The following is a 25,991-nucleotide window of genomic DNA, read 5'->3' on the forward strand; positions in this document are numbered from 1 at the left end:
GTGACGCCAACTAGAAAATGTGCTGCAGGAGGTTAATCTGGTTTGTTTTGAAAGCAGGCTCCTTCTAGTACTTCCTATATATGGCTCTAATGCAATCTATATTTTTTTTTTGCTTAAGTCTCTGTCTTCTCTAAAACCGTGATCACACCAAGTGCTCTTCATCAGCCACGATCCTTACGATGATTGTGACCTCTTCAACCCCTCACAGAGATTGAGCTGGGCTCGCTGTGGAGTTATCGGGAGAAGACAATACCCTGTAAGGAGACTCTTGGAAGACCTTAGAGATGATTTATCCTAGTGGTTCAAACTGGTTGATAGGGAGTCCTCTTTTCAAATAAAATTTTGTGCGTATATAAGACAAGAAAAATCTGGAGAAGGCAGTGCCTGTTGCTTGGAGGTCTCTAACCTAATTCTGGGGCTTCGAAGGCATATTTAATGAAAAGTTTGAATGAAGTAGGCTCTTTTTTTTTTTTTTTTTTTTTTTTCTTTCCGTGATTCCTGGCTGGTGGGCTACTGGGAAGTAAGGTAATTTGTCCCTTGTCTATCAGATCATGAATTCCCTGTGGTGGGTACCCCATCTGAGTATCATTTGGTACTGGAGAACCAAATGCAGTGCTTTTTGTATGGTAGGCATTCACCGGACTTGTTCTGGATTAAATGACATCGAATTGTTGCTTAGCAGCGATAGAATTGGGATTAGATCCCGTCAGGCAACTGCCAGTCAGCCATTCTTTTCTCCTGGACCACACACAGCACCGAGCTCCAGGGTGTTCATGCTGCTTGAAGGAAGTGAAGGTAACCCATTTTTCGAGCATGCGAGGCGTGTGAATGGGTTTCTGATGGGATTTGTACAGAGTTCTTGTTGGGTACCTTCATATAGCAATTTCACAGCTGATCGCACATGTTTACTCTAAATATATTGTGTCTTCTCTTCTGGTATTAATTGTAGCTGCTTTTTATTCCTTGTGTTGGAAAAGGAGTTGGGTAACGTGGGCTTGGGTAGGGAATCTTTTTTCTGCCGAGGGCCATTTGGATATTTATAACATCAGGAGGGCAAAACAAAATAACAAAATGATCAGCTTAAAAATGAGCCTGCTCTATTTGGTCAAACGTTTACTTAACTCACTCCTAATGCCTCGGCAGGGTCAGACCAAATGATTTTGCAGGCTGTCTGCAGCTCGAGGGCCAGACGTTCCCCACCCCTGCAATAAGCGATACTTCCTAAATGGCACCCTGGAGCCTGAGCTTGCTTTGGTCTGTGTGCGTGTAAATACAGAGCTTTCACTTAATTGTTGCATGAGTTCGGATCACCTTTGATTCCATGTAACTGAAAAACGACAGCAAAGGTGGCTTACATCAGGTAAAAGTTTATTGTTTTCTGTGATCCGGAAGCCTCGAGAGGTGGTCAGGCAGTGGCTGATCAGCTGCTCCCTGTTGTGCTTGGTTGGCCTTCCTAATCGCTTTAGGCCCCAGGGGCCTGCTCCCCCGTTCACCACACGGCATTGTCTTATTGTCTTTTGTTGTAGGAACACTGTCTGGAGGTTATGCGCCATTGTGGCTCACATAAATGGAGTGGCATGGTTACACCTAGTTGCTAGGGAGGTTCAGAAATTGCCATCTTTTGTTTCCAGACATCCATATGCTGTTCTAATAGTTGGAGAATCTATTACTGAGAATGAGAGAGGAGGGTGGCTGGTGTATGTGTGGGCGTGTGCATGCGTCTGTCTGTGGGTGTGTGGGCGTGGTCGTGCGTCTGTCTGTCTGTCTCTGTGTGTGTCCAATGAACCATTGCTGCTTTCATTATCAATGGTTAGATGAATGTGTGCTTCATTTTCCTCCCCTAAATTCACTAAAAGATTACTTTGACTATTTCAGCTAAAATAGTGTTTTTAACCACACGTCCTTAAAAAAAAATGAAGAGATAAACCCACAGATTAGGAAAAACACTTGCAAGTTATATAGCTCATAAGGCACTTGTATCCAGAATATAAAAAGAACGCTTGTAAGTCAATAATAAAAAGTCAATTAGCCCAATTAAAAATGGGAAGGTAGATATGAGTTAGACACTTTTTTTAAATTTTATTGATTTTTTACAGAGAGGAAGGAAGAGAAATAGAGAGCTAGAAATGTCGATGAGAGAGAAACACCGACCAGCTGCCTCTTGCACACCCCCTACCGGGAATGTGCCCGCAACCAATGTACATGCCCCTGACCGGAATCGAACCTGGGACCTTTCAGTCCGCAGACCGATGCTCTACCACTGAGCCAAACCGGTTTTGGCAAGTTAGACACTTCTTTAAAGAAAATATATGTGGCAAATAAGTACATGAAGTGATTCTTAACATCATTAGCCATCAGGAATGTACAAATCAGAACCACAATAAGATAGCACTTCACACCCATTCGGAGGGATATAGTGAAAAAGTCAGATAGTAGTGTTGGTGAGGCTGTGGAGAAATTAGAACTCTCATACACTAATGGTAGGAATTTGAAATGATGTAACTGTTTAGGAAAACAGTTCGGCAGTTTTTCAAAAAGTTAAGCATAAAGTCACCCTATGACCTAGAAATTCTACTTCTGGCTGTATGTGCAAAAAAAACCAAAAAAAACCCCCACGCCTATTTCTACATAAAAATATTCCTAGCAGCATTATTCATACCAGCCAAAATAGTAGGAGTGACTCAAGTGTCTACCAACCGAATGAATGGATAGATAAGATCCGTACACTCAAGACCTGTAATAAAAAAGGAATGAAGAACTGACATGTGCTGCAATGTGGATGATCCTTGAAAACAGCATGCCACGTGAAATAAATGCGTCACAGAGACCACATATGTATGATTTCATTTATATGAAACATCCGGAACAGGCAAATCCATGTAGACAGAAAGTAGATTAGTGGCTGCCTAGAGCTAGGGGGCTTGGACAGAAGTGGACAGTGACAGCTAATGAGTATGGTGTGTTTTTTTTTAAGGGGGGAGGGATGATGAAAACATTTCAACATTGATTTTGATGTTGGTTATACAACTGAGTGAATGTCTTTAACAAGCCATTGAATTGCATATTTGAAGCAGCTACAATGTATGGTGTGAATGATATCTCCATAAAAGTCAAATGAAAGGGAACACGGCTTCAAACGAATACTTACCATAACTAAAACAAGAATCTTAAAAATGATTATAAACATTGACTCAGGGCCAGCCACACTTCAGACACCAGGGGCTGTGGAACGGTCCTGTCACTCACAGGAGGCTGTGCGGGAGTGTAGCGGGGAGCTGGTTTCCCTGTGACAAGTTGCAGGCTTTCAGGCGAGGCTGCTTTCTTCTCTGAAGGGGTAAAACCTACTCCCACCTCTAACAATTGCGTTATATAATGTGCTTTTAGCTTGATTGGCAAGCTTGCCACATGTCCCATTGTGCTGTGACCCCCACACATTTGCCTGATAAATAATTATCATTCTTTGAAATTCTCCCACACATCATATTCAGGCACTGCTGAAAGAAAATGTGCTTCTTCCCATTTCACTCTCATTAATCTGACATTTCAAATATCATATTTTGGTTTGATTTTTTTGCCCTGTTCCTCGTATCTCGCTCTTGGAAGGATGGCAAGATACTTTTTTACCTTTGTAATTCACCTCTTTATATTTCAACGAAAATGGGGGGAGGATGAAGCCTCCTGTGTGTTTGAAGCATTGTGCGTTTCGGAATGCTTTTATACCAGTGACTTTATCATCTGTGTGCATGGAAGTGTACCGTTTGTCACTCTGAAAGAGTGAGTTAAGAGCATGTTGCTTCCAGAAACCCATGCAAGTGGACTGAATAATAAGAATGTTACTGCAGCCCTGGCCAGCCTGGCTGGGTAGACAGAGCATCGGCCTGTAGAATTGGGGGTCCCAAGTTGGATTCCAGTCAAGGGCATGTGCCTGGGTTGCGGGCTCAATCCCCGGAGGGGGGCGTGCAGGAGGCAGCCAATCGATGATTCTCATCATTGATGTTTTTATCTCTTTCTCCTTCTCCCTTCCTGTCTGAAATCAATAAAAATCTACTTAAAAATATTACTGAAGCACATTAGCTGTCGTAGTGTTTGTATTTTAGTGCATGGCGTTTAGGCACCGAAACAGTCGTTCACTATGATTGGCACTGTGGATGCAAGACTAAACCAGACACTGAAAGGTCCGATCTTGGAGAACTTACAGACCTGGAGGGTTTACAAACAAATAGTAGTTCAAAAATCTCTTTAAGGTATTTTGGGAGCTGAGAAGCAGTTGGGAATGGGGTTGGCTGAGAAAGCTTTACTAGAAAAATTGATCGTTAAATTGAATTTTGAAGATTTAGTATGTGTTTGGAAGCTCAGAGGAAGTGAGGCCCAAGGCAAAAGGAATTATGGAAGTCTTGAGAAAATAGGTTGAGATAATTCTTTAAGTCAGAGGTTCTCAACTGTGAGCGATTTTTTTTGTCTGGGAACCTTTCTTTTCCTTTTTATTGCATTTATTGGGGTGACACTGGTTAACAAAATTTTACAGATTGTCACAGCTGGGATGGGGAGGGAGGGACTGGGCAGGCCACTGGTGCTGACATCTCGTGGATGGAGGCCGCAGTGCCGCTAAATGTTTAGCACAGGCCAGGCCCCTACAGCAAAGGGTTATGTGGTCCCAGATGTTAGTAGTGTTGCTGTTGGGAAGCCCTGCTTTCAAAGCATTAAAGACCAACATCTCCAACAAATTTGTGTGGAAGCAAATGGAAATGTACTGTTTTATTTTATGTGAATATATTAATATTTATGAGGTGCATATTTTAATTAAAAAAAGTGTAACAGTAGCTTAATTAGTTATAGTTAAGGAGATGACTTAACGCCAGATGGGAAGGGCTGGGTGTGGCTTTGTCTTGTCAAGAATGCTGCATCTTCCAAGAACTCTGAGATTTTAGGTAGAGAGAATAGGAAAGGAAGTTATTTTTTAAGTAATTTACATGGGATTAGTAGAACATGGAGCAAATAGAATTAGAAACAGCATTTCATGTATATAGACTTACATGTTTCTTCTATTGTGAGGTGTCTATTCAAATATTTTGCTCATTAAAAAAATTACGTTGTAAGTCTTCTTATTTTAAGTAGCCTAGATACAAATGTTTTATCAAATATATCAATTGTGAGCATTTTCTCAGATCTGTGGTTTGCCTTTTCATCTTCTTCATAGTGTCTTTTGATGAGCAGAATAGTCTAATTTGGCTGAAATGGAATTGATCAGTTTTTTAAAACTTTATTGGTAGAACTACTTGCTCTAAGAAATCTTTTTTCCCCCCAAGGTTGCAAAGCTATTTCTCCATATTTTCTTAGAAAAGCTTTTTCATTAGCCTATGACTTATGAAAATTTTGAGGAGGATGCATGGGATGATCTGTGGAGGTTGAGTGTTACTTTTTCTTTTCTTTTCTTATACAGATAGTATTTCTAACGCCATTTCTTGGTTGAGTGTTTGGAGCTTGTATTTTTCTAAGAATATGTCCATTTCATCTAGGTTGTCGATTTTGTTGGAATAGAGTCCATAGTGTTTTTTCATAATCATTTGTATTTCTATGGGATCAGTTGTTATTTTACCTCTTTCATTTCTGATTTTGTTTATTTGGGTCTTCTATCTTTGCTTCTTGGTGAGCCTGGTTAAAGGTTCATCAATCTTGTTTATCCTTTCAAAGAACCAGCTCTTGGTTTTGTTGATCTTTTGTATTTTTTTATTTTTATTTTTTGTCTCTATGTCATTTATCTTCGCTCTGATCTTTATTATTTCCTTCCTTCTGCTTATGCTGGGCTGTTTTTGTTGCTCTCTTTCTAAGTTATTGAATTTTATGGTTAGATAATTTATTATCATTGTTTCTTGTTTTTTGAGGTAGGCCTTAGAACTATGAACTTCCCTCTCAGAACTACTTTCACTGTGTCTTATAGATTTTGGATTGTTGTATTTTCATTGACATTTGTTGCCATGATGTTTTTTTGTATTTCTTCTTTGATCTCTCTGGTAACCAGTCATTGTTTAATAGCATGCTATTTAGCCTCCAGATGTTTGATTTTTTAAATAGTTTTTATTGTAGTTGATTTCCAGTTTTATGCTACTGTGATCTTAGAAGATGATAGATATGATTTCTATCTTCTTGAATTTGAAGAGACTTTGCCATGATCTGTCTTTGAAAATGACCCATGTGCACTTGAGAAGAATATATATTCTGTGACTTTGGGGTGAAATGTTCTGAAGATGTCAGTTAGTTCCATCTGATCTAGTGTGTCATTTAGAATTGATGTTTCTTTGCTGATTTTGTTTAGAGGATTTGTCCAGTGGTGTTAGTGGGTATTAAAGACCCCTACTATGACTGTATTGCTGTCAATTTCTCCCTTGATATCCTCCAGAAGTTTTTTTTATGTATTTGGGTGCTCCTATATTGGGTGTGTATATGTTTATCAGAGTTATATATTCTTGTTGGGTTGCTCCCTTTAGTATTATGAAGTGGCCTTCCTTATCTCTTGTTATGGCCTTCACTTTGAGATCTAATTTGTCAGATATAAGTATTGCTACCCCAGCTTTTTTTTTTTTTTTTTTTTTAAACTTTCATTTGCTTGAGAAACCTTTCTCCATCCCTTTGCTATCTAGTCTGTGTGAGTCCTTTTTTCTGAGGTGGGTTTCATGTAGACAGACAATAATACTCTACAATTTCTAACTTATGAAATCAGTAATCAGTAATCTTTTAAAGAAATATAAAATTTTACTTACATGTATGTATTTCCACACATATATACTAGTATGAGGGTGTGTGTGTGTGTGTGTGTGTGTGTGTGTGTGTGATTTTTTTGGGGTCTTTTCTTTTTTTATGCCAACATGTTTATTATCCACTCTGATTTTCTTCATTCTTTTAAGCAGAACTGAATTTTTAACTTGTGCCATTTCCCTGAAGTTCTTTAAGCTAAATTAATTTGAGCATTTCTTGTAATGCAGGACTACTGGAGAAGAATTCTTAATGTTCTGTCTGTCTGAAACTGTATTTATTTTGCCTTCATTTCGGATGCATATATACAATACAATGATAGTTTCTTTCCCCTTAGCACTTCAAAGAAGTTGTACCATTTTTCTCAGGCCTCCATTCCCCCCCCCCCCCCCCCCCCCCCCCCCATGGCTAGTCATCCATTTTTCTTATTGTTTTACTATATGCTATCTTTTGTTGCTTTCAAGATTTTCTTTTTATGATGTGCCTAAGTGTGGTTTTTTTGTTTGTTTGTTTGTTTGTTTTATCCTGCTTGGGGCTTATTCTATCAGTTTTGGAAAATCTTAGCCATTATCTCTTCAAATCATTCTTCTGCTCAGTTTTCTCTTTCTTCACATTCTAGGATTCTGATTACATCATGTTAGACTATTTGATACTTATTTCAGACAGACCTGAAGGATTTTAATCGGTGGAAGTGACTGAGCGACAAGATGGTGAGGCTGATGCCACTTAAAGAAAATTTTTATTACTTAATTTCGGAGACAATAAGCCAGGTCACACCATAAAGACCATGTGGGCAAACATCAGGTTTGGGCCAGGAGTCCAGATTGGCTAGTTTGAATAATATTGCTGAGCACTGGGCTATAGGGGTGGTTTCTGGTTGTCTGGTACCTGGCCATGGGGTGATGTAGGGCAGGGGAAATTGGGTTGGTGGGAATTCAGTAAAGGGAATGGTTGTGATATATCATAGACTCAGGCTTGGTTGGTTTGCATATGAAAGGTGTCCTCCTGAAGTCTTCATCATTATTTTATTTTCCATTCCTGCATATCCATTTGTCTCTTTTTAATAGTTTCCAATTCTTTGCTGAAATTCCCTTCAGTTTATGCATGCTGGCCACTTTTTTAGGTTTCTGTCTGATATCTCCCCAGTCCCATATCTGGGTTATTTCTAGGTTTGGTTCTCTTGACTTAACTCTTCCTTTTTTGATGTTGGGTTACATTTTCTTGTTTCCTTGCTTGCCTTGTATTTTTTTTTTTTTTTTTTTTTTTTGGTTGAATGCCAGATATTGTGTGTAAAAGCTTAGAGACTAAAGTAATATTTATACCTGATAAAGAGCTTTTCCATTTTCCCATCAGGCTACTAATGTGCAAAGCTGTCACTTCAGTTGGTATTGAGCTGATTAATAGCTTTTCTGCCTAGTATTCTTTTGTAATATTAAGAATTTTCTGGCAGAATCTCCTTATATCTGAATAAAACTGAACAGAGAGAGACCGACCTTTGGTCCTGAGAATCAAATGTGAAGGAAGCAGACCAAATAGTTAACTGTGCTGTCTTGGAAGTGGAATTAGGATGGGGTGAAAGTGACTTTCTGGTTTTGTAACAATAAATACTATGTATTTCTTTCATAAATAAAAATTTAATCATTGCTACCACCTCTTGCCCATTAGGATGGCTTTTCACACCACACAGTTCTCCAATTCTTTGCAGAGACCAACTGAGTGTCCTACAACTAAACTCATTCTGACAATAACCAGAGTCAGCACAGGTCCCACCAATTAGGGGCTCAGTCCCACACAGGCCTGCCCTCTCCCAATTTGGGGGCCATTTACAAGTCCAGGTCAATACCTGTGCTTTTGGCTGACTGGTTATAAATTGAGGGTTACCATGATCCCCTTGGGTTCAGTAATAAGTTGGGCCCTGGCCAGTGTTGCTCCGTGGTTAGAGCATTGGCCAGTTTACCGAAGGGTCTCGGGTTCCATTCCTGGTGAAGGGCAAGTGCCTGGGTTAAAGGTTTGCTCCCCGGTTCTGGTCAGAGCTCCGGCAAGATGCAACCAATTGATGTGTTTCTCTCACATGAGTATTTCTCTCTCTCAAAATCAATGGAAAAAATATCCTCAGTGAGGATTAACAAATAAAAAAATTATTTATGTATTGGGAAGAAGATATTTAAAATTTACAGAAGAGGATATTTAAAAATCTGTAAGTTAACAGCCAGACAGAGAGATATATTGGACAAAGTATGGGAGGCAGGGCTTGGAGCTTCCATGCTCTTTCTGAGCATGCCACACTCCCAGCACCTCCGTTTGTTCGTCAGTTTAGAAGCTGTCCAAATCCTAGGGATTTTTATAAAAGCTTTCTTGTGTAGCAGATGATTGATCAAATCATTGACCATTAGTGATTGAGCTCATTTTCCATCCCCTCTTCTTGCCTAAGAAGGGTAGGAGAGGATAGGGCTTAAAGTTCAAAATTTCTGATCTTGTGGTTAGTTCCCTAGGCAATCAGCCCCCATCATGGGGCTGTCCAGGAGCCCCCAGCCTCATCATCTCAATAGTGTGCAAAAAGATACAGAGATTACAAAGGTTTTTTAAGGAACTGTGTGTTAGAAAGTGGAATCAGAGACCATATATATATTTATTATTATGTCACACCCAGCACTTCTGCTGGGTGTATGCCCAAAAGAATTGAACACAGGCTCTTGAGGAGATCTTTGTATGTCTATGTTAACAGCAGCCTTGTTTACAATAATCTAAAGGCGGAAGCATCCCAAGTGTCCATTGAGGGATGAATGGATGAGCACATGCATACAACAGAATATACAACAGAATATTTTCAGCTTTCAAAAGAAGGAAATTCTGAAATATACTAATCTATCCATGATGAAAATGGAGGATATTATTCCAAGTGAAATGAGCAAGTCACTAAAAGACAAACACTGTATGATTCCACTTATAAGTGTTCCCTAAAGTAGTCAGATTAGACTCAGAAAGCAGAAGGATAGTTGTCTGGTGCTGGGAAGGAAGGAGAATGGGGAGTTCTTTATGGGTACAGAGTTTTAGTTTTAGAAGAGGCAGAGTTCTGGAGCTTAGCTGTTCAATAATGTACTTGAGTACATCAACTCAACCCTGTTGAACTATACAGGTTGTTATATTGTAAATCAGAAGAAGCCTTAATCAATAAGCCACATTGACTTGGAGTCCTTTTCATTTCGTTACTAGTCCGAGTTGGCACAGAGGAAATATTGCTTCTCAAATTCTGGGACCCGATATGGTGGAAGTCTTTCCTATTTATATGTTTTTCAGATCTTTGTTTTCCAAATTTGGAATGAGACTTCCAGACCTTCTGAGAAACAGTCCTGTGTGCTGGGGCAGGGCCGTGAGACCGTATCTCAAGGCCTGGCCTGGCGCCAGCACTGACAACTCTGTTTGGGGCATAGTTTATGGCCTCTCTGGAATGGGGAGCAGTCTTATTTTTCCCTATTATTTAAGCAAGCAAACGTTTACAGAAGCCAGAATAGCAGGGTTAAATTTTAAACAGCAACTTTTACCCAAGATGAGGTTACTATGCTTCAAGGTAACACAGTTAAGATGGTAAATTTTATGTATATTTTCTCCTAATTAAAAAAACAAACAAAACAAAAACAAACAAACAAAAAACCCCCACAAAACTTAGTCACCATCATAAAACATTAGAAAATGGAAAAGGAGATTTGTTTTCAGCAGCCGAGGAATAACCTGATTGTTTCGTGTCTTTCAGGCCCGGTGTGGCCCTGACCATGCAGGCGTTTTCAGAAGAGGAGAGGAAGCAGTGGCTGGAAGCTCTGGGTGGAAAAGAAGCTGTAAGAATAATCAGTGGTTGAGTTTAATTCCAAATCCCGTAGAGTTGTGTTCATTTTTCTGTTATTTTATAATGTTTGTAAAAAGTTCCCCGCTGAAACTGGTGCTTAATCTCAGATATGTTAAGAATTAGAGTAATTTGGCTCGAGACGGCAGCAGCACACACGAGAGTGGTGTATCATTAGTTTTTATTTTCGATTTTTCATGACTTGCCACTCTGATTTGCTCTGCTTGGGGAAGTCATCTGAGTTCTCCGTTTCTTCTCTCCTATCTGACAGTACTTTGGGTGATGAGCACAATAAAGGCTTGCAATTTATTTTTATCTCTGTGGAGGTGAAATAGTAAATACGAGGCAGGGCAGGCAAGTCCTATAAGCGACTGCTGTAATTATGTCGCTTGCTTTAACAACTTGTGATTTAGCCTAATGGAACACTGTGCGCAGCGTTATGCAGCCTTAGTGAGTGGGCCTGTGTATTTGGATCGGTTTGAGGAATAGAGTCAGGATTATAGATCCAGAGGCACAGAAATCTGGTCTGTTTGCTATTACTTTTGTTTCAGTGGCCTTTGGGAGTTGAAATTGGGCAGATCCTGTGTTGAACTGGGGACTTAGGGTCATTATAGAAACAAATCTATATAGAAATAAATCTGTTGGCAAAGGCAGCCTCACCTTGAAGACATATATAACCCTTCTGTAAAGAGTAAAGAGCCAAGTAATTCATTCAGGATACACAGATAAAGGCAAGTCTGTAGAAAGAAATACAGTCATGCACTGCTGATAAGCACCACATATGCTATGGAGGTCACACAGGATTATAATGGAGCTGAAAAATTCCCATAGTCTATCATAGCCTTTGTGATGTATGACTCACATGTTTGTGCAGACATGCCTTTGTAAACAAACCTACTGTGAAGCCAGTAGTATTGAAGTATAGTCCCATTTACCATTACTATAGTAGGCTACAGCATCTAGGTATATGCTCACACAACGATACCATCACCTAACAATGGATTTCTCAAAACATAGCCCCTTTTGGTAAGTGGCACATAACTGTGTCCGGCTGTGTATTTATGTGGCAACAGTTAAGGTACTATGTCGTTTTTGCAGGTGCTATATATGCCTTGCACATAATGGGGAAGTGCTAGAATTCTTAGAGGCAGCCTGGAGTGATCACCTACCTATTTCAGATATGGTAATTTACATTATGGACCTGAGACATCTCTGAATTAAGTAAAAACAAGGTTTTGGAAAAAACGAGCTTCACCATATGGATCAAAATGCAGCAATGTCTCTGTCCTAATAGAGTTGTCAGGCTGAGCATTTCATGTTCGCATGGACTTTCAAGAAGTTCCCTAAGGATTGTGATCCCTTCACCTTGTTTTTGCTCCCTCAGCGAGAGACGGAGTAGGCTAGCTGTCTCTACTTTAGAGAACATGATGGGAATTCCTCAATACCAGTGTACTTTTTGCAGGGTCCTAGGTGTGCCTACATTTTTATTGATTTGTTAAAAATACTGTTTCTCTTTTTTTGTCTCTTAACCAGCTGCTCCACAGTTTTAATAGAGCCATCATCCCAAGACCAGAAGGAAGTAAGTGCCAATTTATAAAATGAGCTGTTTGCCTCCTTTTTCCACTAATGTTTTTGTTTTCATTACCGATGCCATACTGTTGCTGGGTGCTCACTCTCTGCACCCCTCTCTGCGTTAGCTCTCCAGATACGATGTGTATTTTGCCTTATCCACTGTGGACCTGCTCAGATTTTCCTGGGCTTTTGTAACCCTCATTGATCCCATCTCTGAGCATTAAAATAAATTATTTCTCTACAATAACTTTCTCTAAAAACCCAAAATATATTCTGTCATTCACTTTGATATTTATTCTTGTAGCCACACATGAACACATAGGAGTGTCAGGGGTGCATCTTTGTAAATTGCTGTTGGAAGGAGCTGCTTATCAATCAGGTCTCTTATTGGCCACGGCTCCCTTACCCTTGATACCCTTTATCCTGAGAGTCTCTGCATATGGCTCCACAAATAACATATCATGGCCCCTTAGAAAAGAACAGTGACCAAAAATACTCAGATGTTCTAGGACAGTGATTTTCACATGAATTATATGTATGCACTAGAGGAAAATGAAGTACTGCTTGGCTCTGTAGCCTGGCTTTTACTGAGATAAACCAAACATATCAGATTTGCTAGATTCTTTATGAATTTACTTATGATATCTTTGGATAAATTAAGACTGCACTTATCACATGTCCACCATTTGGAGATTATGTCACATAACGTACAATTTCAGAATTACCATGATGTGCGTATCACTTGTGTCAGCATATGAATAAAATGACATCTTTTCTAGCCTGGCGCTAGAAAGGGACAGTGTGCATGCAAGGTTGTAAATGTACTGCAGCATCTTCTTAACTTCTTTCTGCCCTCCTTTCTCTTCCTCCTTTTCCTCTTGTCTCCCTCCCTCCCTCCCTCCCTTCCTTTTTTTTTTTCTTTTTTCTCTCTTGCCCCTCTTTACCTATTTTCCCCTATATTTCTTTTTTCTCCTTTTCTCTTTTCTTTCTTATTTTTTTTTTATAGAGAAATGGAAACAAGCCTTTAAAAAAGTTTTGCCAAACAGAAAGTATCACTTGCATTTTCTTAGCAAACCACTGCCCGATTTTCCTCATTAGATTTATTTTTAAGCATTAAACCTGCAAAATTTGTATTCATGGGTTGTTCATGCTATCCCCGCTGAGAGGCAAGAGTTAGCATTACTGTTCCCTAGTTCTAAATGCAGAACTAAACTATTTGCTTTCCCTGTTTTCATTTTGACACAAGAATTGTCTTTTATTAAGTGCTCAAATATGCCAGCCTAATCTATAGGCAAGTGTCTGTATTAGAAAAAAACTAATATTATATTTTCAAAATAATCTATATGAATCATCTGTTCTAAATTCATTGTGAAAACAATAAAATATTAAATACTTAGAGCATGGAATAAAATATGAAATTCTTTTTGAAACTCATGACCCAAATAATGTTTTAAAAGTGTTTCTTAAATATTTTTCCCTAGGTTTTAAAAAAATAGTGTATGTTATTTCTCCAACTGTCAAGTAATTTTAAAACCTTTTTCTCATATAACTTTTTAAAATCTCCACTGGTATATAATTTTAAAAGAAGTTATTGGAATTTTGGCAAAATGTATCTTAATTATTTTCATATAGCTTCCCTTAAAGGTTTTTTTTTTTTTTATCACTTTCTCTTCCATTGTTTGATATAAATTGTATTTATTAATATAAACATTGTGTTAAGCTGGAATTTTATTGATATTGATAGTAAATGGCTTAATAGTTCAGTAAGTGCTCCTCAAAATATTTGAAATTGTCATTTACATTACTTAAACAGGGAATATAAGGCCTTTGACTTTCTTTTTCTTAATAGGAAAATAAAAATTAAACTGAGTTTAAATAAATTTTCTTGTTTTTGTAAGGAAGAGAAATGCAAGTAATTAATTGTGGCCTTCATGTTTTATCACTATTCCTTTTAGGTGCACAGTTGGATAAAATGGGATTCACAATTCTCAAAAAGTGCATCAGTGCAGTTGAAACACGAGGTAATATGATTGAGTCATTTTATTCATGAAAGTTTACAGGTATGTGAAATCTGAGAGATGTTTGAAATGCTCATTGCATGGCTGAGTGTCTTAAAGGCAAATACATAGAAGAAAAAGTACATTCTCCTTGTCAGAAATTCCGTTGTTCATTTATTGTGTCAGGATGGGGTTTTCTTTTCCCTTACATACTCCTCCCTGCACTGAAAAGGAGAATTATGGAAGAATCATCAGTGTTGACTGCCAATCTTTTTTAAAAAAAATATATTTTATTGATTTTTCACAGAGAGGAAGAGAGGGATAGAGAGCTAGAAACACTGATGAGAGAGAATCATCGATCAGCTGCCTCTTGCATACCTCCTACTGGGGATGTGCCCGCAACCCAAGGTACATGGAATTGAACCCGGGACCTTTGAGCCCGCAGGCTCTATCCACTGAGCCAAACCGGTTTTGGCTTGGCTGCCATCTTAATCACCTTTTGTTCATGCATTATTGAGATAGTCCCATCTTCCATGGTCATGTTGGCCTCCATTGAAAAAATAAGCCTCTTTGGTGTCTCATTTACATATAATAAAGTTCATTGACTTTAGTGATACAGATTGATGAGCTTTGACAAATGTATACAGTTGTAGAACTACTACTGCAATCACAGATTGCTCTCTCTCCTCAAAATTCCTTTGTGCCTCTTTGCAATCAATCCCTATTCCTTCCTTGGCCCTTGGCAATCACTGAGCTGCTTTTTTTTTGCACTATAGTTCTTTTAAAAAGTAGCATTTTATATAAATGGATCAATGCAATATATATAGTCTTTTGAGCCTACCTTCTTTATTTGACTTATTGCTTTTGAAATCCTTCTTGTTGGGTGTATCCTTAGCTAATCTTCTTTTTATTGCTAGGTAGACTTCCATGACATGGATGAACTGATTTTGTTTTTATCTTTTAACATGTTGATAAATATTTGGGTTGCTTCCATCCTAAATTGAAGGGAAGCTAATCCTTTCCCCAGCCAAATGTCCATGGGCATTTCTTTACAGTCCTTAAAAAACAACAAGAAGGCTGTGGCACTTTGCAACCCTTCCAGCCAACTTCAGAGAAACTAACCATTGAGCCATGCAAACGGGCATTTTGGAGGTTAAATTTCTTTCTGTTAAGAGACTTGGTGAAGTACTGGAATGTTGAGAACTGAATTCACTTTCATGCATGTACATCAGGGGTCTACTTTGGATGGCTTAGTCAGATGAAGCATTGCATTTGTGTTTCTGTCAAAACAAGGCCTTTGTCATATACAAGCCAGGACTGCTGCCTGTGAAATTAGTGTGGAGGAGACGAGCTGTTCTATGATTTGGGGATTTGCCCACCGATTACAAAGACCTCAACCACAGAATTTTCTCCCAAACTCTTGTTACAGTGGCCAGTGAGGCTCTGACAGTGTTCCTTCATGTCCACCTGTGCCAAAGTTGAGCTGACAAATGTCTTCATTTTCCTTGTGCTTCAAAAGTTTCCAGACTTCAGAAAAATCCTGTGATTTTCATATCTCTCCTTATTCATGTTTCTGTTCTTCCCGAGCCTCTTAAGAACCTTAATTGTATTACTCGTATGATTATTATTTTGATAATTAAATTATTTCCCCAAAAGTTATATTTTATACATTTTCTGAACTGATAAATGATAAAAATCTGTGTAGAACTCTTCCTGGTTGATAAGTGTAGCTTTTTGGAATCTTATGTACATTGAATAGAACATGCAGGATGGGGCAAGAATAGGTTTACCATTGTTTGTTTAGAAAATAATGCATTAATTAATGCTAATACAAGAATAAACTCTGTGTTTTGTGTATTCACAACTGTAAACCTACTCTTACCCCACCCTGTATATATTAGAGCCTGTATATATGGAATGTATTGATATTTTTATTATAAATATATTCAGTTGTTGGATTTTTTACTTTTTAAACATCACCCGAGGATATTTTTTCCATTGCTTGTTTTAGAGAGAGTAGAAGTGAGGTCTGGAAGGAGTGAGGGAGGAGGAAGAGAGGGAAATAACAATGTGAGAGAGACGCATTGATTGGTTGCCTCCCAAATAAGCTCTGATAGGAGCTGGGGATTGAACCTGCAACCCAGGTACTTGCCCTTGGCCGGGAATCAAGATCGAGACCCTTCTGTTTGCAAGACAATGCTCTACCATTGAGGAAACTGGCCAGGACTGGATGTTTATAACAGAAAAATGAGTCTATACTTTTTAAGTTAGGTTTTCTCATTTAAATATTTAAAAAAAACCCACATTTTTTCAAATCTTTTGTTCTCTCAGGGCTTCCATTACTAAAGCCTTTTGTTTTTAATGGAATAATAGACTAAAAATAGAGTGAAAGAATCAACTGTCAGATGATATTATTAAAAATAATGAGGAACATTAGAGAATCTCTGAGGATTTTTATGCTAAATTTGGAAGCTCTTTCAAGGAATTTGGTTTTAAATTTGGATTTCCCCCCAGTCAGCTCTAATTGCTGCTATTGATATTTTTTTATGCTACAGGTGTTGTTGTCTCACTGTATTTCATCAGTCAGAATAAAGCTAGTTTACTGTATGTTCCTCTAACAAGAGACCCGCAAGGACTGACTTTTCTCTTAGGTAGGGGGAGGTGGGCTTTGCTTATCACTGATACTTGGCCTTAAAGGTGCCTGGTCCATTTTACAATCCAAAGATGTTAAAGGTTCCAGGTGCTGGAAGGTGGGGAGGGGCAGGGTTCAGTGAGAACAAGCCCTGGGACCTAACTCAGATACAGAGAACAAACTGATGGTTGCTAGAGGGGAATCAGTTGCAGAGATGGGAGGAAAAGGGGAAGGAGATTAAAAAATGCAAACTTCCAGTTATAAAATAAGTCAAGGGGATATAATGGACAGCACAGGGAATACAGTCAGTAATTTGTAATAATTATGTGTGGTTACTATGGTAGAATTACTGGGGTGATTCCTTTGTGAAAGGTATATAAATGTTGAACCACTATGTGGTACACTTGAAACTCATACAACGTTGTACATCAAGTATAATTAACAAAAAACAAACTTAAAAAACAATGGTCGAGACCAAAAGAAGGACAGGAGAGGATTGTGGGAGTAAGAGTGACACTGCTACTCCAAAGGAGGTTTACTTATTCATGAATTGATAAGCAGTTGTCAGGCTTAAGCTCCAAAGTGGTGAGATAAGATAGGCATCTAGGGAAGATTCTTAACCTCTGGGACTCTTGATTTCTAAAAGAATGTAACTTGGAATCTCATCCATGCTGTCTACCTCCTGCATGTTTGTGAGGATAAAGAGCTAATTTTTGTACATAGTAGATATTCATTAACTATATTTGTCTTCTTTCCATCCTTTCCCTGAATTCTTTTAATTGTGAAATGTCCATGTTCTTCCTTTAACAACTATATTGCATGGTGTGTTCATTACAGTTCATGTATTTATCTTGTTTCTGAAACTTGATGATTTCCTTTATGTGGAGAAAATGTCTTAGTGTTTGCCTGCCTCTTTTCATTTCTAAGTTTGGTGTCTTACACATATAGTAAGCAATTGCTTTCTATTTGAGTTTCCAGAGATTTGATTAAAATGGTATCTTAGCACTATTCTGTGTCCCAACTGTTTGTAAAATTATTGGAAGAATTTATTCTATACTTGGTTGAAATTAGTACTTTCAAATAACACGAAGGATTGTTTTTTACTGGTTTATCAGTTTGTCAGCATCTTTCTGCATTCTGGATAATATTTCAGATATCGATAGAAAGATGTATCATATTACATGTGGAAGAGTCTTCATGGTTTCAGAACTTGGGAATTCACTACCTAATTTATTTAAAAGAAACCATCTCCCATACCCAGTACATTGTCTTGTTCTGGAACTGCAAGACACCTAGTTTTTCAGGTACTTGCATTGTAAAATATGCAGCAATTAAGGAAGACTTTTTTTCTTAAAAACTTCTTTTAGTTGCTATTTTTTAAATAGTCATCATGGTTTAAAATTAAATCTGTATGCAACTTTTGTTTATGAAGTTTCCCTTAAAAAAATCTTCCATATGGGAATAATTTGAATATTCACTTTAATTTCTAGAGTATGGCATTAAAATGTCGGTCTAGGCAAGCTGTCAGTAATCAGGATCAGCCTTGTAACAAGCTGTGAATTCCTGGGCTAGAAGTAGGAAGCCACCTCTGAGATGTGACAGTCTTAGATTTGTCACATGTGAAAGTGAATTTCTCTTTCTTTGAAAAAGTAGTTTTAGGTTTTTGGAAAATCTATCTGAATTTGGGTTGAGGATTTTCCTATTTCCAGAGCATTTCCAGACTTATATGGGGTCTCACAATGGGTCTGGAAGAAGATAATAATGTAGAGTTTTAGTATTAATCTTTGTGGGAGGGAAGACGCCCAAAGTGAACTTGCAATATATTTTGCCATGATTGCACATTAATCTTAAATTGCCGAGGGCAAATTACGTGCAAAATGAAGAAAATAAAGAACAGCTGTCCCCAGGAAATTTTACAGCCAGTAAATGAAAGTTTTTTGCTCACTGTCTCTTTTTTAATCATAATATAATGGGTGTGAGAAGAGTGTGGGTGGATACAGAGGACAGTCTTATGTGGGAGGAGGGAGCTGGGGAGTCTTGTGGTGTCTGCAAAAATGCATATGCAAAACCAAAATACTAAATCCAGGCTAGTCGGGACTGATTATTCATTTTCTCAATTAGTCATCTTATTTGCTTTAAGAAAAAAATAAGTTTCCAAAGCTATTAGCTGCCAGATGAATGGTTGAATAAGATTAATAGGTACAAATTGTTCAACTGTCTTGCTACAGAGTAGACATGCTAGATTTTATGTGTTTGGTTCAAATTCCGATGAGGTCCTTGTAAGGCTCTGAAGCAGTGTTCACATAGTGATGAAGAGTGTGAGCTCAGAACTCAGCCTTTGGAAGACTTGTTAACTCTACAACCAAGTTAGTTACTTAACCTCTCCATATATATATATATATATATATATATAAAATTGATTTTTTTTACAGAGAAGGAGGGAGATAGAGATAGTTAGAAACATCGATGAGAGAGAGTCATCGATCAGCTGCCTCTTGCACACTCCCTATTGGGGATATGCTCACAACCAAGGTACATGCCCTTGACTGGAATCGAACCTGGGATCTTTCAGTCCACAGACCAATGCTCTATCCACTGAGCCAAACCGGTTTCGGCTCCATGTCTTGATTTTATCATGTGTAATAGGGGCTAAAGGTAGGATCTCCTTCCCAGGTGTTGTTGTAAGAATGCTTGAGGCATTGGCACATATTAAATGGTTAGTAAATGTGAATTGCTTATTTAGAGATAACCTATTTAGTGAAGCCAATCATAGTTTAAGTAGTCCCATTATTGTTTCAAGAGTCTGGGAGCACTGAAAAACTTTGCTTAGTTTTTAAAAACGAGTAAGTTACATAGGGAAATAATTCACCCAAGTATACTGGAGCAGTCACATGGCAGGGGACACTGAAGAAAAGGGAGGAGGGTCAGAAAGGATGATCTCAAGCTGTCCAAAGAAAGAGATCCTCCAACGTTGCCTATAATTGTTTAGTCCCTGATGCCACAGCTGCTGAGTGGAGGCAGGTGGCAGTAGGGAGACAAGGTCCCATGATCCGGCCTTTTTTAACATCCTGGTCTCTGTAGAGAGTGGATGCCAGGAGCCTTGCAAAATGCAACAGTCGGCTTTTGCCTTGACTTTGAGTATCTTCATTGATTTATATAAGTAGAATTTGTGACGACTTAAGCTACATGAATGATGAATTTGAAAATAAAATATACCTTGATTTAACAGTCTCCTCCATCCCATCTTACTTTAATTACTTACCTATTCCAGGACATGCACATTTAGTCAATACTTTCTGAATGTTTCCTACAGGAAAGAGATTGGAAGAAAAGATAGTGGAGATATGGTTCCTTTTCTTAAAGGGTAGCTTCAATGTAGCTGCAAGACAGTAAAGGCTTTGAGATTTTATGCTGCTTTTATAGATTTCCTGTATGGTTTCATGAATACAGTCAAAGACACAAGACTCCTGGGCCATAGAGGAAGGTCAGCTTATTACTCTCACATAGTAGGTTGTGTTATAGTAGAAGAACTCTGAATTTAGGAAGCAGATTCTCCTATAAAGGTGGGCAAGCATATTGGCTCTTTGCTCTAGTTGGAGACACCTATCTCTATTTTTCCAAAATTGCACTTGAATCTGCTCTTTGCTCCAGAGGGAGATGCTGGAGTAGATGGCCTCTGTCCGCTCACCATGCTGCTGGCAGAGGGGAGTAGGTGGGTGGTACGGTATGACAGATGCTCTATGAGCAGTGGAGGCCAGTGGGGCAGATCCCAGGTGCTGTGCTATGTGTCGGCCTGGGCCCTGAGGTAAGACACTGATAGGTTTGAGAAGCAGTATGTTCAGCTCTCTGACAGGAAGTGGAATGGATGAAAGTGGTGTGGCTGCAGGAGATGGAAGGTGGGATCACTGGTTGGGTTTAGAAATGATGTAGGTCATTGGAGAGAAGAAAGGGGGACATCTGTAAAGATTTAAAAAATAGAGATAATGCAGATGAGAGATGATGGAGGTTTAAACTAAGGCATTGGCAATGGAAAGAAGAGATGGATAGGAACAGAGACTTGGCAGGAAAACAGAATCCGTGGCCTATGGATTATAGGGGGTAAGTAAAAAGTAACAGTAAAATCAATCGGACTTGGAGCTTTCCAGCTAAGGTAATTGCCAACATCTTGAGCCAAAACAGAATGCACGAGGAGAGAGAGGCTTGGGAGGAATATACACCAGTTTTGTATATCCCGAATTCTAGGTACCTATGACATTTCTTTTGGAAGTAGAATGAAGACAACAGGAGAAATGGTGGGTACCATTTTCTGAGAGGAAAGGTTTTTTTTAAAAAAAAAGATTTATTGATTTTTTTACAGAGAGGAAGGGGGAGGATTAGAGAGTCAGAAACATCCATGAGAGAGAAACACCGATCAGCTGCCTCCTGCACACCTCCTGTACATGTCCCTGACAGGAATCGAATCTGGTACCCTTTAGTCCACAGGCTGATGCTCAACCCACTGAGCCAAACCAGCCAGGGCAAGAGGTGAGGTTTGGAATGTCAGAAAGTCATTCAGGTGGATGGTGAGGTAAGAAGGCAATGGAGCAAAAGGAAGAATATGGGGATCTTTGTATTCAGGGAAAGAGAGGAAGAAGAAGAGTGGACACATAGGACACCAATGGTTTCGTGGTTGTGAAGGCAAGATGCTGGAGGACAGCCAGGTTGTACGGGTTGTACTTCTTATGTGTTGTTCCCACAAGAACCCTATGAGACAGTGGCATTTACTTGAGCAACTGAAGTGAAGAGACATGATTTGACTTGAATAAGACTTAGAGCTAGAAAGTCTCCTGACTGAATCACAAATCTAAGACTGAGCTTGGCATGCCAGTGCTTTCAGCCACAAGGAAAGCGAGGAAATGGAGGTGCAGCAGGCTGATCTTCTGAGGATGTTGACGATGGACGAAATAAAGAGAACACACGTGGTCAAAGAACAGAGGTGATATGAAACTAGGCAATAGGAAAGGGAAGATTTAAGTATCTCTGAAGCGCTCCTCTAGCTCTGGGATGAAGCCATTCTGAAGTTACACGTGTCTGTCTTCTTCAAGGACCTCTGCAGGTGCACCATCCGCCCAGGAAAGAATTGCTTGCTTTGCTGGGAATCTCTGCGACACTAGGGGAAGTCTCTTAGTGGTAGACATGATGACTTGTAGGCTCTGCATCAGACAATACTTTAAATCCTAATATGCAGCATTTTCCGAGTGTTCTGTGTACTCTAGCTGCCAAATCTTACACAGCTCAGTAGGTAGTTGAGCAGGTATAGCCTATTTATTAGGCCTTCAGTGCAGATGAGGAGTCTATGATTCAGAGCAAGTTAAAGGTAACTAAACAGAGGCTGTGAGATCCTCCTTTCCTGAAGGTTCACACTGAGAGGAAGGCTGAAGGCCACATCGAATGCATTGTGGCTACAGCCTCTGTTAAATCCTGGGACAGCAAGACATCTGACAAACGGGGGAGTTTGGGACCCCAAGTGTTACAGAGAAGGAGGAAACTCCTTGTTATTCTGTAGCTTGCCTCCAGTCCCAGTCTAGGCAAGGGTGGTTATACAAGGAATTAGCAACAAGTCTAGGGTTTTCTGATCTGAAGCAAAAATACCCTCACTTGTGTTGGTTAGAACCTGGAAATGAAGCCAGCCACACAGAGCATGGGGAATATTTAGAGTCCATTCTGACCCATACAAAGGTAGAAGCTAATCAACCCAACACTGTTTGTCTTTGGACTTGAATTTGAGATGAGACTTAGAGTTAAGTATAGACGGTGTTTACGGAGTCCTGAAATCACCAGTACTTCCAGAAATACGGGGTCGGATCTGGACGTGGATATTTGCCTTTTGCTTTTCCCACATTTATCACACAGCCTGGGATGGGCAGCAGGAACAGAGGTAGGTGTGGTGCAGCCGCCCTCCTGTGCCACGGGGTTGGATTTCCAAGCTCAGTCTTTGGCTGGTCTGGATGTGGGAAGACAGGTTGAATGAAAGCACAAGCCCTTTCCTGACAGTGGGAAACCATTCATCATCGTGCACATGAGGATTTATATGAAAAGAGTCTGAAGGCCAGCCCGAGAGTGAAAGCAACACTTCGCAGGAAGGGAAAACGCAGATCGGTTCCTGGCAGATAGGAGCTCTCTGTAATGTTTTTCTCTCCGCTGCCCAAATGATTATGATCCAGGGGAGAAATTCCAAATGTTATTGGTGAGCAGTAATTTTATATTTTCCATGAGTCATTCATATTAAATGAACGTTGACTCTCTTCCCAACATGTGCTTTATTTTATGAAAGTGGGCTGTGGACTACATGCTTTGGTTAGGATAGGATGACTTTTAATGTTTATTGTGCCTTGCTGTTTTGATATTAATTTTGCATTTTATGCTCAGTTGGAGCTTAGAATGAGTGTGTGGTATGTGGGGCTGGATGCAAACGCTTTGCAAACATTACTCCTTTAATTTTCACAGCAACCCCATTCCTCCATTCACCTCATTTATCAGGTAAAGAGACTGGAGACACAGGGAGACCGAGTAACTTACTAGGTCATACAGTTGGGAGTGGTCAAGTTAGAAGTTTCCAGGCTATTAGTAACCTTAATCTGTAATAATTTATATCTTACGAACTTAACAAATTTGTGTCTCCACGATATATATAATATATCTACAAAGTTTAAAATGTTACTCTCATTTTGGGCTTTTCATCTTTGTATGGCTATAATCTTCTAACATTCCCAGTGTTTAGAAATCATCTCCTGCCTTGCTTTGTATAGTTCTGAGTGCATTGTATGTGTTGAAAACAATGCATTCTTCTTCCAAAGTTTCTATAATACAATACCTTAAAAGTATCATGCTGAATGGTATGTCCCTTTGATGGAATAGAGGAATCATTTTGAGATCTGCATGCTTATATTGAAAAATAAATTTAATATGAACACACATTTTTGGCAGAACCTTAAAATGGTTTCAATTGCCCAGTGTCTTGGAAGGATGTATGCCTGTGAACTTGCTTATTTTTATGTCACTCAGCACAGTGGGTAGCATGGGAAGTGCTTCCTGGACTCAAATAGACATTTAAACATAGTGCCTGTTGAGAATTAGTAGTACACCTGTGTGTGGAACACATTGGGAAATTTTTTGTAATCCACCCGTGACCCGAAACAATATTCATGAGTCTCTCATTGCTTCCTTTTAGTCACCTTTATAGCTTATCATTCTGCTCCTTTGTGTTTGTTATTTCCTCACAATTTTTTCCTGATCATTTTACCTATAGTGCTTTTTTTTTTTTTCCTTTTACTTTTTAAGAATCTTTCAAGATTGGTTAATATAACTACATAAATATATAATTCTAAAACACATTATAATGATATAATTTTATGCATATATAAATATTAATCATGTTTGTTCATTCCATACCCTGTAGGAGAATTTGTCTTTGCAGTGCTGGTGGGATATGTAACCTGTATTTATATTTATGCATACACATGTATCTCTATGCACATATGCCCCATTAGTAATGACATGCAGCAGAATTAAAAAAAAAAACAATTCTTTATTGTTGAAAGTATTACATATGTCCCCAGTTTTCTCCCATTGATCCCCTCCAAGTCCTGTGTCTCCCCACCTCCCCCCAGCCTTCAGCACCCTATTGTCCATGGGTTATGCAGATATGCATATACAAGGTCTTTGGTTGATTACTTTCTATCTACCCACCTCCTCCTCCTTCCCTCTGAGATTTCTCACTCTGTTTCATGCTTCCGTGTCTCTGGATCCACTCTGTTCATTAGTTTATTTTGTTACTTAGATTCCACATATGAGTGCGATCACGTGATGCTTGCCTTTCTCTGACTGACTTATTTCACTTAGCATGATACTCTCCTGGTCCCTCCATGCTGTCATAAAGGGTAAGAGATACTTCTTTTTTACTGCTGCATAGTATTCCATGGTATAAATGTACCTCAGCTTTTTTACCCACTTTTCTACTGATGGGCACTTGGGCTGTTTCCAGATCTTAGCTATTGTAAACTGTGCTGCTATGAACATAGGGATGCATACATTCTTTCTGATTGGTGCTTTGGGTTCTTAGGATATATTCCCAGAAGTGAGATCACTGGGTCAAATGGCAGATCCATATTTAATTTTTTGAGGGAACTCCCAATGCGGCAGACTTTTGATGTAAATCCTTGAATACGTGCAGGAACATTAATGACCTTTCACCCAGTTGTCAACATGCACAAGTGCAAATACGATTTATCCCCTCCCCAAATATTGATCAGTTACCTCATCTGTGACATGCACTCTGCTTGTTACTAGAAGAGAGCCAAATAAATGTTAGTTTATAGACCCAAAGAAATTGATCATTTATTTCTGTGAAATCACACACCTGCAAAACTTTAAAAAACAATTGTGTGCCTGTTACCATGGCAAGTGTTTATGCTCCACTTTGAGCCTTACCCCTTCATATTGTTATATTTATATTTTCTAGTTACCAATAACCCTTTCTGTCTCTTAATTTTCTTATTTCTTTGCTAATCAGTCATCACCTTATTATTCATTTATTCGGCTCATTCACTAATTTATTCAGTCCATTTGTTAAGTCTATACCATGTGCTGAGGACTGTGCAAGGCATTAAGAATACTGAGCTGTCAGGTATAGAATCTGTTTCTGAAGCCAAAAGGAAAAAAAAGACTTTGTGGCTCAGTTGGTTCCAAGCTGCTTTCTCTTTTCACTTTATATTTCTTTTTAGTTTTACCCCAGTTTTCAGTTTATCCCACCTTAGTGACTGAAATATTGTCAGCACCCAATAATTCCTAAGAAGTTAACAGGAAATTAAGGGTTATATAATTTTTAGCCTGTTATCTTCTCATTTATTTCCAGTTTTGCCTTTTCATTTTGTGTTCTCCATTTGTGTGGTGTGTGTGTGTGTGTGTGTGTGTGTGTGTGTGTGTGTGTTTTAATCTGTTTTCTCTCTTCTGCTTCTTGGAATTGCCACTTTGTTTCCTTCTTACCACATTTACTTGCCAGACTTTGCCTCCACCGCTGTTATTGAAACGAATTTGTCAACCCTGTTAACTTTTATTTTCTTTTTGCCTCTAATTCGTTTATTGTTTCTGATCATCTTAACCTGCTTTTGTGTTCTCCAGCTCACTCACAAGGGCCTATGGGGACCCCATGCAGCTCAGTAGC

At 38.9% G+C, this 25,991-nt stretch overlaps 1 protein-coding gene across 4 annotated transcripts in view; it reads left to right on the forward strand.

The window, feature by feature from the left end:
- Positions 1–25,991, forward strand: part of ARHGAP10 (Rho GTPase activating protein 10) — a 237,501-nt gene that overhangs the window by 111,955 nt on the left and 99,555 nt on the right. For all 4 annotated transcript variants that reach the window (XM_045576261.1, XM_036424950.2, XM_045576259.1 and 1 more), the window contains 3 exons: positions 10,502–10,583; positions 12,122–12,167; positions 14,116–14,181. In XM_045576261.1, coding sequence (XP_045432217.1) covers positions 10,502–10,583; positions 12,122–12,167; positions 14,116–14,181 — 194 coding nt within the window. The remainder of the gene's footprint in view (positions 1–10,501; positions 10,584–12,121; positions 12,168–14,115; positions 14,182–25,991) is intronic.

This window comes from Pipistrellus kuhlii, unplaced genomic scaffold, assembly GCF_014108245.1.
Source record: "Pipistrellus kuhlii isolate mPipKuh1 unplaced genomic scaffold, mPipKuh1.p scaffold_m20_p_8, whole genome shotgun sequence".
Taxonomy (NCBI): domain Eukaryota; kingdom Metazoa; phylum Chordata; class Mammalia; order Chiroptera; family Vespertilionidae; genus Pipistrellus; species Pipistrellus kuhlii.